Genomic DNA, 12,993 nt, shown 5'->3' with positions numbered 1-12,993 from the left:
GCCAGGGAGGAGGAGGGAGACAGCCAGGTTAATAACACTGCATTTCATTGGTCGGTTTACTATGTGTTTATGAATAAATCTAATTGGAGTGGTTTAGCTCTTAATCTCAGAATTGAAAGTCATGTGACAGTTTCAACATGCCGTTAGCCTCGTAGCATAATTGCCTGAGTCATGCTTCACTTGTGGTCAGCCGAGCCATCTTTGTATGTGGTGTCAAAGAGATGACTTGGGCAGATAGTGATTTAGGAATGTAACAAGCATGCTGATAGGCTGATGGCATAGGCAATAATGCACAGTGAATCAGCAGTGTTATGCTATGAGGCTAACGATATTGAAGATGGGGTTTACCTGGTATTTTGTATCAGTAATTAAACACATTGAAAATTACCATGGTACCAAATCGTTCTCAGTGATGCTGTCTTTTATTAATAACAAAAAAAGTAAGAAATGTGTATAAAATGATGTTATTAAGATAATACCATATACATCCTGACAAAATATTGTAGAATGATATGCATAATAATAATAATAATAATAATAATAACTTTTATTTGTATAGCACTTTTCCTGCAAACGTTGTTAGTGCATACTGTCTGTATGGTATAACAGTGTATGTGAATAATGACGCTAACATACGATATTGACTTCAAAACATATGGGAGGAGAAAATACAGATGTTAACACGCGACTTCACCAGCGTGCTTATCACTGAGACCTCAGCGGAGCCCCATAGGTGCATATTTACAACTCAGCTAAAACTCTGACCTGACAGGATATTCCTGGGAATGATACGCAGACAGCCAATACAGTGCATGCTGGGTAAGGAGATTAATTACATATGAATATTTAATTAATATTTTCATAATCAGAGTTCTTGCAAGGATGTGGTTGAATGCAAAAGCACGCACGCACGCACGCACACACACACACACACACACACACACTCTCTACTCCCTTGAAATACACATTGTATTTGCTGATGGCGTGGCTGAGCGTTCTTTGTAGAGTTATCTAAACAGTCCTCAGAGCAGAACAAGGTGGCCTATATTACACATGAACGACTCCCACTCCTAAACTGTGAACCAGTGTGTTAGAACATAATAATAATACTACTAATACTACTACTACTACTAATAATAATACATTAGTCTTATATAGCGCTTTTCTAGACACTCAAAGACACTTTACAAACTGAAAAGAACTCTAAATCTAAGTGTCTTTGTAGGACAATCTACTCTGTATACTGCAATTGCACCTAGATTTCGGGCGGAGAAGCGGCAACAAGCAACGCCAGCGTCCTCTCTCGACCGGCATATTTTTGGGATGTGTGGCATGTTCAGATGTTTTTTGTTCTGCTATGTATTTATATTGTAAATATTTGTTTTTGGTGTTTCCTGTCTCATGAACACTTGTGTATGTTTTTGTAGTCCACTAAATCTAAGACTACAATTCCCTTGAACCACTAGGTGACCACTGCATTCACTTGTCTGCTTTATGCCCAAAGAAGGTCTGAGACCGAAAGCTCGCAATAAACTATGTTTTTTTGCAGTGTTTGAGTGTGAGGATGCTGTTATTTTGCACTCTATTGATACTCTTCAGTTCCAGAACCTCAGCAGAGTCTGATCACGGATGAGCGGTGGTATTTTGGTATTTTAAAAACAGTTTTTTCCCCTCTGCTATAAGGACTCTCAACACCTGACTCACTGCACTAACCCTGCCAGATGTACTGCACTTTATAAATGGTAAATATTGATATATGTTCTTGTCTTGTGGTTATGTGTGTACATGTCCATGTGATGGTTATGTGCAATGTGTGTATGTTTTTTTTTTTACACTGCTGTATTGAGCTTTTCCACCTGTACCGAAAACAAATTCCACCGTGTGGTCATTAAACGATTCATTCATTTTGGTATTTTCACTACTTTGAGAACCTGTTCTGGTGACCCGTACCTGGGAGACTCCACAGGCCCGACACCTCCAAGGTCTTCAGCTTCCTCTCCAGCTCAGCGACTCGGTTTCCCAGAATCCTATGCAGGAGAGAATTTGGGGTTGAGTTGGGTTTTGAGTCCTTGGTGCCTGCAGTCGCAGGTCTCATAAGTGTGTGTTTGATGTTTGATTAAGAGGAGTGGTGATTGGGTGGTGGTGAGGTTTATGTTTATTTAAGCACTTTGAGCTGCAACGTGAGCTGCAGGAAAAGTGCTATGCAAATAAAAGTTATTATTATTATGTACCGACTGTATGGGTGCAGGTCAGTGGAGCAGAGGGAACATAGTAAAACACTAAAAAAAGACAGAAATAAGATATACTGTGGTAGAGAAGGAAGGAAGGAAAGAAGGAAGAAAAGGGTGGAAGAGAAGACAGAAGAAGAAAGAAGAAAGGCAAGACAAAAACAAAGTAGCAAATAACAGACAGACACACACAGCCCCACTCACCCACCCACACACACACAGTCCCACTCACACACACACACACACACACAATTCCACCCACACATGCACACACACACCCCCCAACCCACACACACACACACACAGATCCACCCCCCACACACACACACACACACACACACACACACACACACACACACACACACACCCACACCCACCCACCCACACCCACACTCCCACCCACACCCACCCACCCACACACACACACACACACACACACAGACCTGTTGGTGTGGCGCTGGTGCTGGATGACCAGGTTCTTCTCGTGGATGGTCTCCAGCAGGGCGGTGGCCAGAGACTTCAGGTCTGAGATGGACTGGGGCGTGGCGGGGAGGCTGCACACCTGCTCCCCCGACAGCAGCTCCTGCACTGCACACACAGAGAGAGAGAGAGAGAGAAGGGTGAGAGAGGGAGGGGGCTGAGAGAGGGAGGGGGGTGAGAGAGGGGTGGGTGGGGAGTAGGCAGACCGAGGGAGAGCGAAGGGAGAGCAAAGGGAGCAACAGAGAGAAAGAAAGAGAGAGAGAAAGTGAGAGAAAGAAAGAGGGGGAAAGAGAGAGGGAGACTGATAGAGTGAGAGATAGTGTGAGAGTGAGAGAGAGAAAGAAAGAGGGAGAAAGACAGAGAGTGAGAGAGACAGAGAGAGAAAGGCTGAGAGAGAGAGAGAGAGGCTCAGAGAGATTGAGAGAGAGAGATAGTGTGAGAGTGAGTGAGAGAGAGTGAGAGATAGTGTGAGAGTGAGAGAGAGATAATGTGAGAGTGACAGAGAGAGAAAGAGAGAGAGAGAGAAAGAAAGAGTGAGAGAGACTGCGAGTGGTAGAGTGACAGAGAGATAGAAACAGCTGTCTGTACAGATAGACAACCTCCCTCTTCCCTCTAGGTCTACCTCCAGACCCACTGTGCTGCCCTGCCTGTCAGGTTAGGCCGCTGGCCTGTCTCTCTGCCAGGGCTCCTCAACTCTGAATACAATCAGTAACACACCTGGGGGTGTCTAACGCAGGGCACAGGAGAGCTTCCATCACTCCACATAGGATTCTGGGATTAAGACCGTAACTCGTTAAGGCAGAGGTTGGACATTGTTTCCCTTTTTTTGGTATTTATATTGTATTGTATTTTATCTTTACCTTTTCTTTTTACTGTTTCCACCAGCTTTTATATTCATGTTATGCTTGTATATGTTTTTATATTCACTTTATGTTTTTATCCTGTTGTAAAGCACTTTGAGCTGCATTTCTTGTATGAAAGGTGCTATATAAACCCTAACCCTAAAGCTTTACTTACTTACTTACTTACTTACTCCAATACATGATGTCAAAGTAAGACAGAGACAAAATGACAGATGCTTTCATTGTATGGATTTGGTAAAAAAACACCTGCATGCTATACTTGAACATCACCTTTTGCTCGATCATTATTTTGAACACACCGACAGAAAAGAAAACTGGACGCACATTTGTGCATTTCTTTCACTTTTGAGTTATATATAGATTTGGTTTCCCTGGTGCGTTTAGAAAAAATATATTATTTGATTTCACACAAGGGCTGAAAATCAAATTGAGAGAGTCCGCTTTTCCAAAAACGCAAATTCCACACAACGTCAGCACAACTGCCCGTCGCAATGAGTGCAACGCAGGTCCCTCGGTCCTGGAGCAGCGATGATGTTTGGATCATTACGGAGGCAGCTGTCGTCCTGACCAGGGGGCTGTTACGGGGAGGTAATTACGCACTTATACACTTATGGGGCTGCTGTGGCGCAGGAGGTAGAGTCGCCGCCGCCTAATGATCGACAGCTTGGCAGATCGGCGGTTCGAGCCCCGGCTGGCCACATGTCGAAGTGTCCTTGGGCAAGACACTGAACCCCAAAATTGCTCCCGGTGAGCGGGCCGGCGCCTTGCATGGTAGCTTGCCGCCATTGGTGTGTGAATGTGTGTGTGAATGGGTGAATGAGAGGCCGTTGTAAAGCGCTTTGGAGCAGCAAAAAAGGCGCTATATAAGTGCGGTCCATTTACCATTTACCTTGTTTTGCAGAGAGAACTCCTGTCAGGCCGCTGCTGTTGGACCTCCCGTAGACTTTAGAGTTCTTCCTCCGCTCTAGAGCCGTCTGCACAACACAAACACACACTCTGACAGTTGACATGACTCCAGCATGTGGATGATAGTAACATCACAAATGTAATTACACTTTTCTTTTCAATATAATTAATATACTAGCTATAGTATACACACACTGACACTGACACTGACACTGACACTGACACTGACACTGACACTGACACTGACACTGACACTGACACTGACACTGACACTGACACTGACACTGACACTGACACTCTCACTCTCACTCTCACTCTCACACTCACACTCACACTCACACTCACACTCACACTCACACTCACACTCACACTCACACTCACACTCACACTCACACTCACACTCACACTCACACTCACACTCTCTCTCACACTCTCTCACACACACACACACACACAGCATAGATTAATATCTATAGAATAGAATGGCAGCCAGAGAAGTCCGTCTCTACCTTGTATTTCATGATGTTTGTTTTCAGCAGGTTGACCTCCTCTTGGACTTGGTTGAACCGCTCATGCAAATACCTGACACAGAACATAACAACACAAGACAAATATGAACTAGCAATAAAGATGCTATGACCTAGATAGAACGACATGGCACCGGGGGTGGGACTGAATAAGTTTGGACTTCTTCTCACTCCTTTTCGATTATGTGAAAAAAAAAATTTGTTTTTAAGTTAAATGTGCAATAATTTCTTTTGCTTTATGCTTTTTAATTCTATTAGTTTAGTTTTCCGTTATATTCATTATTTAACTTATTTGAAATAAACATGTCAATCAATCACCTGTTCTCCATACAGAGAGCATCGACATCGATGATGCGCGACGTGTCCTGGCCGCCCAGGATGTGGTTGAGCTCCAGGTTAAGACGCTCCGCCTTCTCTCTGAACACGCCTCTCTCCCCCTTCACATCCTGCAGCTCGTCTGTCAGAGCCTTCACACCGTGCTCCAGCTCCTCCATCTGAGAGAGAGACAGAGGGAGAGGGGGAGGGAGAGAGAGAGGGAGAGAGAGAGAGAGAGGGAGAGAGAGAGAGGGAGAGAGAGAGAGGGAGAGAGAGAGAGGGAGAGGGAAAGGGAGAGGGAGAGGGAAAGGGAGAGGGAAAGGGAGAGAGAGGGAGAGAGAGTGTAGAAAGGTGTTATAGGGTTGATAAAGGAGAACAGAGCGTAGGGAGGTGTTGGACAGACGTGCTTCCCTCCCTGTCACCTGTAGCCCTGCTTCCTCCAGCTGGCGGACCAGGTCTTCTCTCTCGTGGGCAGGGAAGTGGCGCGGCCCCACCTCCTCATCCCCCAGCCTCTGTCTGGTGATGGTCATCCTGAGGAGCTGTGGACGGGACGGAGGAACACACAGGACACACGTTTAGTGTCTAGAACACACTCCAGAACACAGTTCTGAGAGAGAGAGAGAGAGAGAGAGAGAGAGAGAGAGAGAGAGAGATGGAGAGCACCTGTGTGTGTGTGTGTGTGTGTGTGTGTGTGAGAGAGAGAGAGAGAGAGAGAGAGATATAGAGAGCACCCGTGTGTGTGTGTGTGTGTGTGTGTGTGTGTGTGTGAGAGAGAGAGAGAGAGAGAGAGAGATAGAGAGCATATATGTGTGTGTGTGTGTGTGTGTGTGTGTGTGTGTGTGTGAGAGAGAGAGAGAGAGAGAGAGAGAGAGATAGAGAGCATATGTGTGTGTGTGTGTGTGTGTGTGTGTGTGTGTGAGAGAGAGAGAGAGAGAGATATAGAGAGCACCTGTGTGTGTGTGTGTGTGTGTGTGTGTGTGTGTGTGCCTGTGTGTGTGTGTGTGTGAGAGAGAGAGAGAGAGAGAGAGAGAGAGAGAGAGAGATAGAGAGCATATATATGTGTGTGTGTGTGTGTGTGTGTGTGTGTGCGTGTGTGTGTGTGTGTGTGAGAGAGAGAGAGATAGAGAGCACCTGTGTGTGTGTGTGTGTGTGTGTGTGTGTGTGTGTGTGTGTGTGTGTGTGTGTGTGTGAGAGAGAGAGAGAGAGATATAGAGCACCTGTGTGTGTGTGTGTGTGTGTGTGTGTGTGTGTGTGTGTGTGTGTGTGTGTGTGAGAGAGAGAGATATAGAGCACCTATATGTGTATGTGTGATGGGTGCCCCACCTTGTTGTCTCCCTGGGCCTCCGTCAGTCTCTGGGTCGCCTCCTTCACCTCCTCAGACAGCTTCTTCCCTCGCTCACGAGAGTCTCGCAACAGCTGAGCCAAGTTCACCTGAGGTGTGGAGGAAGGAGGAGAGATGGAGGAAGGAGGAGAGATGGAGGAAGGAGGAGAGAGGGAGGAAGGAGGAGAGAGGGAGGAAGGAGGAGAGATGGAGGAAGGCGGAGAGGCGGAGGAAGGAGGACAGATGGAGGAAGGAGGAGAGATGGAGGAAGGAGGACAGATGGAGGAAGGAGGACAGATGGAGGAAGGAGGAGAGGCGGAGGAATGAGGACAGATGGAGGAAGGAGGAGAGATGGAGGAAGGAGGACAGATGGAGGAAGGAGGAGAGATGGAGGAAGGAGGAGAGGCGGAGGAAGGAGGAGAGATGGAGGAAGGAGGAGAGGCGGAGGAGAGAGACAGAGAGGAAAATAAGAGGATAAATAGAGGAGGCACAGAAGAATAGGACAATTGTGACACAGTCTGATCATTTGGTCCGCATGTCGGCAACCAATCAAAATGTTCCGACTTTTCTTTTGAAACACGGAACTACGTTTCAACGTTGTTGAGAATCACAACACAAACTCGCTAGTCAAGACAAAATACTGCAACGAAATGGATTGCGTGAGTAATCCCCACTGCTACCTAGTTAACTAGAACACTACTTTACATTGTTAGCAGGCTCACAAAACAAGCGGTGTTAGTTGACTAGCGACGTGTCATTGATTTTCAACAACGCGGAAATGTATTCACATTTTTCAAAAGAAAAGTCCCATCATTACATCGGATCCCGACATGAGGACCAAAGCATCAGAATGTGTCACAATTTTGCAACACGAGGGATAAGGCTTCTCCTAACGCATCGGAGGACTTGGAGGTCCTTAGTTAGTTCTGAGAAGGAGGAGAGGGGGACGTGAAGAATCAAAGAACGATTGGCTAGTTAACCTGGCAAAGCTTCCTTTGCTATTAAAAAAATGAGCTCATGGATAAGTACCTTGTCCACTACATAAACTCCCAACAAGAGTTCCTTGTTGCCAGCCTCAGGAATATCAGGAAAACAGAAGCAATTACCTGATTGCGTTTTTCAGGCGGTAAAGAGGGGTCTCCATCCTGAAACAACAGGACACAACAGGATAAATCGTCTGCTGCGTGGCAGATTATGTTGCCTGTCCGTTTAACGCTAGAACAGCCGTGCCTTTTTTTTACCTACTATAAGAGCCGCCGCAGGGGTCAAATGAGCATAGTCTTTACAATGGGAAGCTGCTACTTACACACAACGGCCACTAGTTGGCTGACCTTTAAATTAGCCTGAATCCTACACAGAAAAACTGCAAAATAGCTTTATGCTAGCTTATCCTGATGTGATTTTGAAAGTGTAAGGATACTGGGTGGTAGAACGCACATATCTAGGATATCTAGAAGATATATCTAGAGATATAAACATTACTGCAGATAACCCATCAACCTCAAGACTAAACAGATCCTGAAACCCTGGGCTTGCCGACCGTTGCTCCACATTTTATTACGATATAAACTACAAAGCAGACACAGCCTACGTTTGGACAGACTCACGATGAGCTCCCTGTACTTCTTCTTCAGTCCCTGGTGGCGTTCTCGTAGCTGGTTGGCCATCAGCTTGTACTGGTCTCTCTCCTGCTGACAGGTGTCCAGCTCCTTGGACAGGATCAGGAGAGCCTCCTTCTTGCTCTCCAGTTTACGTTTACACACCAGGAACTGAACATGCAAACACAACACACACACACACACACACACACACACACACACACAAAATGAACTTGTGTCCAACCATGCCCTAAAATACAAAGGTGTCAAATTTGCGATCTCTGTTAGCCAAAAGCCAGCTCCCTATATCCGCGTGGGGCAATGTCCGTTGCCATGGAAACATGAATGCTGTTTCCTGATAGGCTGAAGACGTTCCATAGAATCTGGACGTTCTGCTGCAACTAAACATGTCAAATCGCTGGCAACGCCGTTGCTTGGTCGCTGGCAACCCCGGCGCTTAGTTGTGGCGCTTTGGTGTGACCTGGCCTTTAACTCTAGAAGAGCCGTGCCTATTTTACCTACTAGTAGAGCCGCCTTGGGGGTCAAATAGACCCCCCTTTTAGAATGTAAATCTGCTATTTACACACAGAGATCACTAGAGGGCGCTTCTTTTTTTAGCCTGCCTCCTACACAGAAAAACTGCAGAATAGCTTTATACTATCTTATCCTGAAGTGATTTAGAAAATGTAAGGATACTGGGTGGTAGAACGCACATATCTAGGAAAAGTCATGAAAGGAGGGTCCTGAAATTTGATCGAGTGCAAAGATAGATTTATTTATTTTTTTACTCACAGGGGTCACCGTGACCCCTCGCAGCTCTTCTAGTGTTAAGCCACATGACTATCAACCGTTATCAACCTCTTGTGTGGCCTCTAACTGTGCCAGTTCAACACTGCTGGAAGAGTAAACATCATTATACAACAGTTAGTTCCGACCAAGTAATTTGATTGGACAAGAGGCATTCCATGAGTGCTGATATAGAGTATAACAGCACTGGGACTTTTAACTATACGTATCACTCCGCCGCACAGGTGTTCTGTTAAATTACCGTTAATTAGGCTTAGGCTACCTTAACGGTCGTTAATCTATCAGATTGTAACAAACAAACAAACAAAGATGGATATATTTCCACAACAAACAACATGGGCCTTGAACTGCTCTCAGACATCGACATTCAGTCCGCTGAGAAGGCCGAGCTGAATTAAAGAAAGTTGCACAGCAAGCTGTGCAGGAACATGTTAGTGTTCAGGTTGCTTGGCAACAGTCCAGTTCAGGTTTAAGAGCAAGTTCAGTTGCGGAACTATGTGTTTACGGAGCCAAATAAATGATTACATAAACAAACAAAGTCATAATCTGTTGCCGCTTATTACTGCTCACTAATAAATGGCGCTTGTAGAACTGTTGTATAAAAGCAATATCACACTCGAGGTTGTGCTGTTATACTGAATATCAGCACGGCTGTGTGGTTCTCATGGCTGGTTGGCCATCAGCTTGTACTGGTCTCTCTCCTGCTGACAGGTGTCCAGCTCCTTGGACAGGATCAGGAGAGCCTACTTCTTGCTCTCCAGTTTACGTTTACACACCAGGAAATGAACATGCAAACACAACATACACACACACACACACACACACACACACACACACAGACATTAAAGCTATCCATAAAATGAACTTGTGTGTCCAACCATGCCCTAAAATACAAAAGTGTCAAACTTGCGATCTCTGTTAAGTCACATGACTATCAACCTGTATCTTGTGTGGTATCTGACTGATTATCTATCACAGCCGTGCTGATATTCAGTATGACAGCAGTCCCTCTCGTGTGACATTGCTTTTGAACCATTCACTGTGTGAAGAAAGGGGATAAGAAATGACACAGGGGGTTATTTCATGTGAAGAAGAATTGAACCTTCTCCATCATACCGAGAGAGGATACAGTAGGAATAGGTCTATCTTCAATTATGCAAAGAAGGAGGATTATAAAAGTGATAACTAGTCATCATGTCATGTCAGAACTGTGGAAAGGCAATGGAGGGACAATAAATAATAAAGTGCAGCAGAAAAAAAAAATTTTTGGGGAGAAAAGTATTCAGACATGAAGCTGGAAAACAGAAAACAGCTTATACAAAAATTAGGCCAAATTGATTCATTGGAAAAAGCGTGACATGATTAGTATGTATTTAGTGACTGTAGGCCTAAAGTGTACATAAGGTTTTCAGAGATAGGAAATGTTAGGATATTTATAGCATAGCATAGAGTACAGCACAGTGTTTTATTTGTATAGTATAGTATAGTGGATAATGTACAGCCTTTATTTATGTAAACCAGATCTTTTCCCTCCTTGTTTTTAGTATCATTATTTTTCTCCTAGCACCAGGGGAGCCCCCCCTCCTAAATTTCGTTGTATGGTACCTGTACTATATTAATGACAATAAAGACCATTCATTCATTCATTCATTCATTCATAAAGCGAATACTGCGTTAATACTGCACAGACTAACAGGTGGTGCAGCAGATCGATCCATCATTGCACGTTTGTTGGATCATTTTTACGCACAATTCGTGCTGTGAGTAATTACACACATGTTTTTTTTTCTCAACCAAATAAAGTATGATAATATAGTGACTATTCTATCATATCTATATAGAGACATACACCATATGGTAAGAGCGCCAGAGCATCGATCGTTGACTGACGTCTCATCAACCCAATCACTGGGTGACAACTTACCTCGCTCACCAGGCCTTGCCAATCACTCTCACTCCTTTTAGCAGAACTCATGTTTTCCAAGGTCTCCGACGCTCAACTTGTCAGGAATGATTCGTGTTTCATTCGGCTTACATCTGTAGAGGTGAAGGATTCTCCATCTGTGTTCCCTATAAGATAATAGTGGAACACCCGCCCACCTACTTCCGGTGTATGTAAATGAGAACCCCCCCCCACAAATAAAAGCGCACACGTTAAACTTGTTTTAAGCATTTCGAAATAGTATGAATGAATGAATGGTCTTTATTGTCATTAATACAGTACAGGTACCATACAACGAAATTTAGTAAAAACAAGAGGGCCATGGGTAAAATAAAAAAGGGAAAAGAGCTGGTTTACATAAATAAAGGCTATGTACACTATCCACTATACTATACTACTATACTATACAATAAAACACTGTGCTGTACACTATGCTATGCTATACATATCCTAACTTGTCCTATATCTGAACCTTATGTACACAAGGGTTAGTACATGTGGAGGATAGTAAATATAAAGGAACCGCAAATTATACTTAACATTGAACAATAATGAATAGTTAATAGTTCATTCTAATAACCTAATTATTAACCTTATTATGATATGATGAAAGACTCGTGAAAGATCATTGAACCATCTTCGATTGGTCCTACTAAATGTTAAGTTAAGCAAAAGAAAAGATGTGTGTACAGTCCATTATATGTGCCCTGTGTAAAATTGCATATCATTGCACAAATGTGTACATTGTAATGATCAAAATAATTGTTTTCATTTCATGAAAAATATGACAGAACAGATCACAGATTACTTTCCATTGATCTCCCACCACGCGCTTTTATTTTGAAATTGCGAAAAGGAAACCGGAAGTCCTCATGTCGGAACGTGGCGCCTACAGTCGTTCACAGAACAACATCTCCGCCGCACCAATGTTGACACTAGTCAGCTGTGCTGCAGGTGGGCGGGGATGTCCGGGTGGGTGTGCCGTAGAGATAGATAGGGCATGAATGAATGAATGAATGAATGAATGAATGAATGGTCTTTATTGTCATTAATACAGTACAGGTACCATACTACGACATTTGGGAGGGGGGGCTCCCCTGGTGCTTGGAAAAAAAAACTAAAAACAAGAAGGGAAAAAGAGCTGGTTGACATAAATAAAGGCTATGTACACTATCCACTATACTATACTACTATACTATACAAATAAAACACTGTGCTGTACTCTATGCTATGCTATAAATATCCTAACATTTCCTATCATATCCTAACATTTCCTATCTATCCTAGATAGATAGGGCATGTCCGAAAGCTCACACTGATTACTTTTATATACTGCATAGTACTAAATACTATTTAGATATGTCAACATGATGAGCTAGACCTTTAGTAAGGTGTTTTAATCATCTCACCAAATGTAAAGATATTTATTCAACAAAATATTGATGTGGTCAAAGGTCCACAATTTAAGGCCGTTTTTTAAAAGTGTGTCCCCTTTTAAATAACGACGTGCAAAATTCTAAACTAATCTAAAAACGAATCTAAACCAAACTGAAGCCTTAACGTTGTTAAGTGTTGGTGTCTGTCCGTCCGGCCCTTCCACTCATAGAGGCCTATGTCGTTCTCCAAAGACATTGCACTTTGCATAATTTTCACATTTACACATTGTTGTGTTTCTAATGCTATTGTTCGTCTTTTTTCTTGTCTATTATTATTATTATTATTATTATTATTATTAGTAGTAGTAGTAGTAGTAGTAGTAGTAGTAGTAGTAGTAGTAGTAGTAGTAGTAGTAGTAGTAGTAGTAGTAGTAGTAGTAGTAGTAGTAGTAGTAGTAGTAGTAGTAGTAGTAGTAGTAGTAGTAGTATCATTTAATAAAATAAAATAAATATATATTTTTTAATAATTATTATTGCATTGCACTGTTAATTGTCGATTGTTGCATTGTTGAGGAGTTGCTTGCCCTAAAGCATTTCATGCTCCGTCTTGTATATTGTGTGTTTGACTAC

General features: G+C 43.4%; 1 protein-coding gene across 1 annotated transcript in view; it reads right to left on the bottom strand.

The window, feature by feature from the left end:
- The window catches only part of LOC308172379 (coiled-coil domain-containing protein 149-like), a gene marked incomplete at both ends in the record, with an annotated part of 20,327 nt that extends 9,307 nt beyond the window's left edge, over positions 1 to 11,020 (bottom strand). The window contains 10 exons of the mRNA XM_080547291.1: positions 1,951 to 2,027; positions 2,672 to 2,816; positions 4,461 to 4,545; positions 4,987 to 5,059; positions 5,323 to 5,498; positions 5,742 to 5,858; positions 6,643 to 6,750; positions 7,747 to 7,785; positions 8,248 to 8,409; positions 10,970 to 11,020. Coding sequence (XP_080403417.1) covers positions 1,951 to 2,027; positions 2,672 to 2,816; positions 4,461 to 4,545; positions 4,987 to 5,059; positions 5,323 to 5,498; positions 5,742 to 5,858; positions 6,643 to 6,750; positions 7,747 to 7,785; positions 8,248 to 8,409; positions 10,970 to 11,020 — 1,033 coding nt within the window. The remainder of the gene's footprint in view (positions 1 to 1,950; positions 2,028 to 2,671; positions 2,817 to 4,460; positions 4,546 to 4,986; positions 5,060 to 5,322; positions 5,499 to 5,741; positions 5,859 to 6,642; positions 6,751 to 7,746; positions 7,786 to 8,247; positions 8,410 to 10,969) is intronic.
- Between the last annotated feature and the right edge of the window lie 1,973 nt (positions 11,021 to 12,993).

Source organism: Nansenia antarctica (assembly GCF_963989245.1).
Source record: "Nansenia antarctica genome assembly, chromosome: 17".
Classification (NCBI taxonomy): Eukaryota; Metazoa; Chordata; class Actinopteri; order Argentiniformes; family Microstomatidae; genus Nansenia; species Nansenia antarctica.
This window is presented reverse-complemented; position numbering and strand designations above follow the sequence as displayed.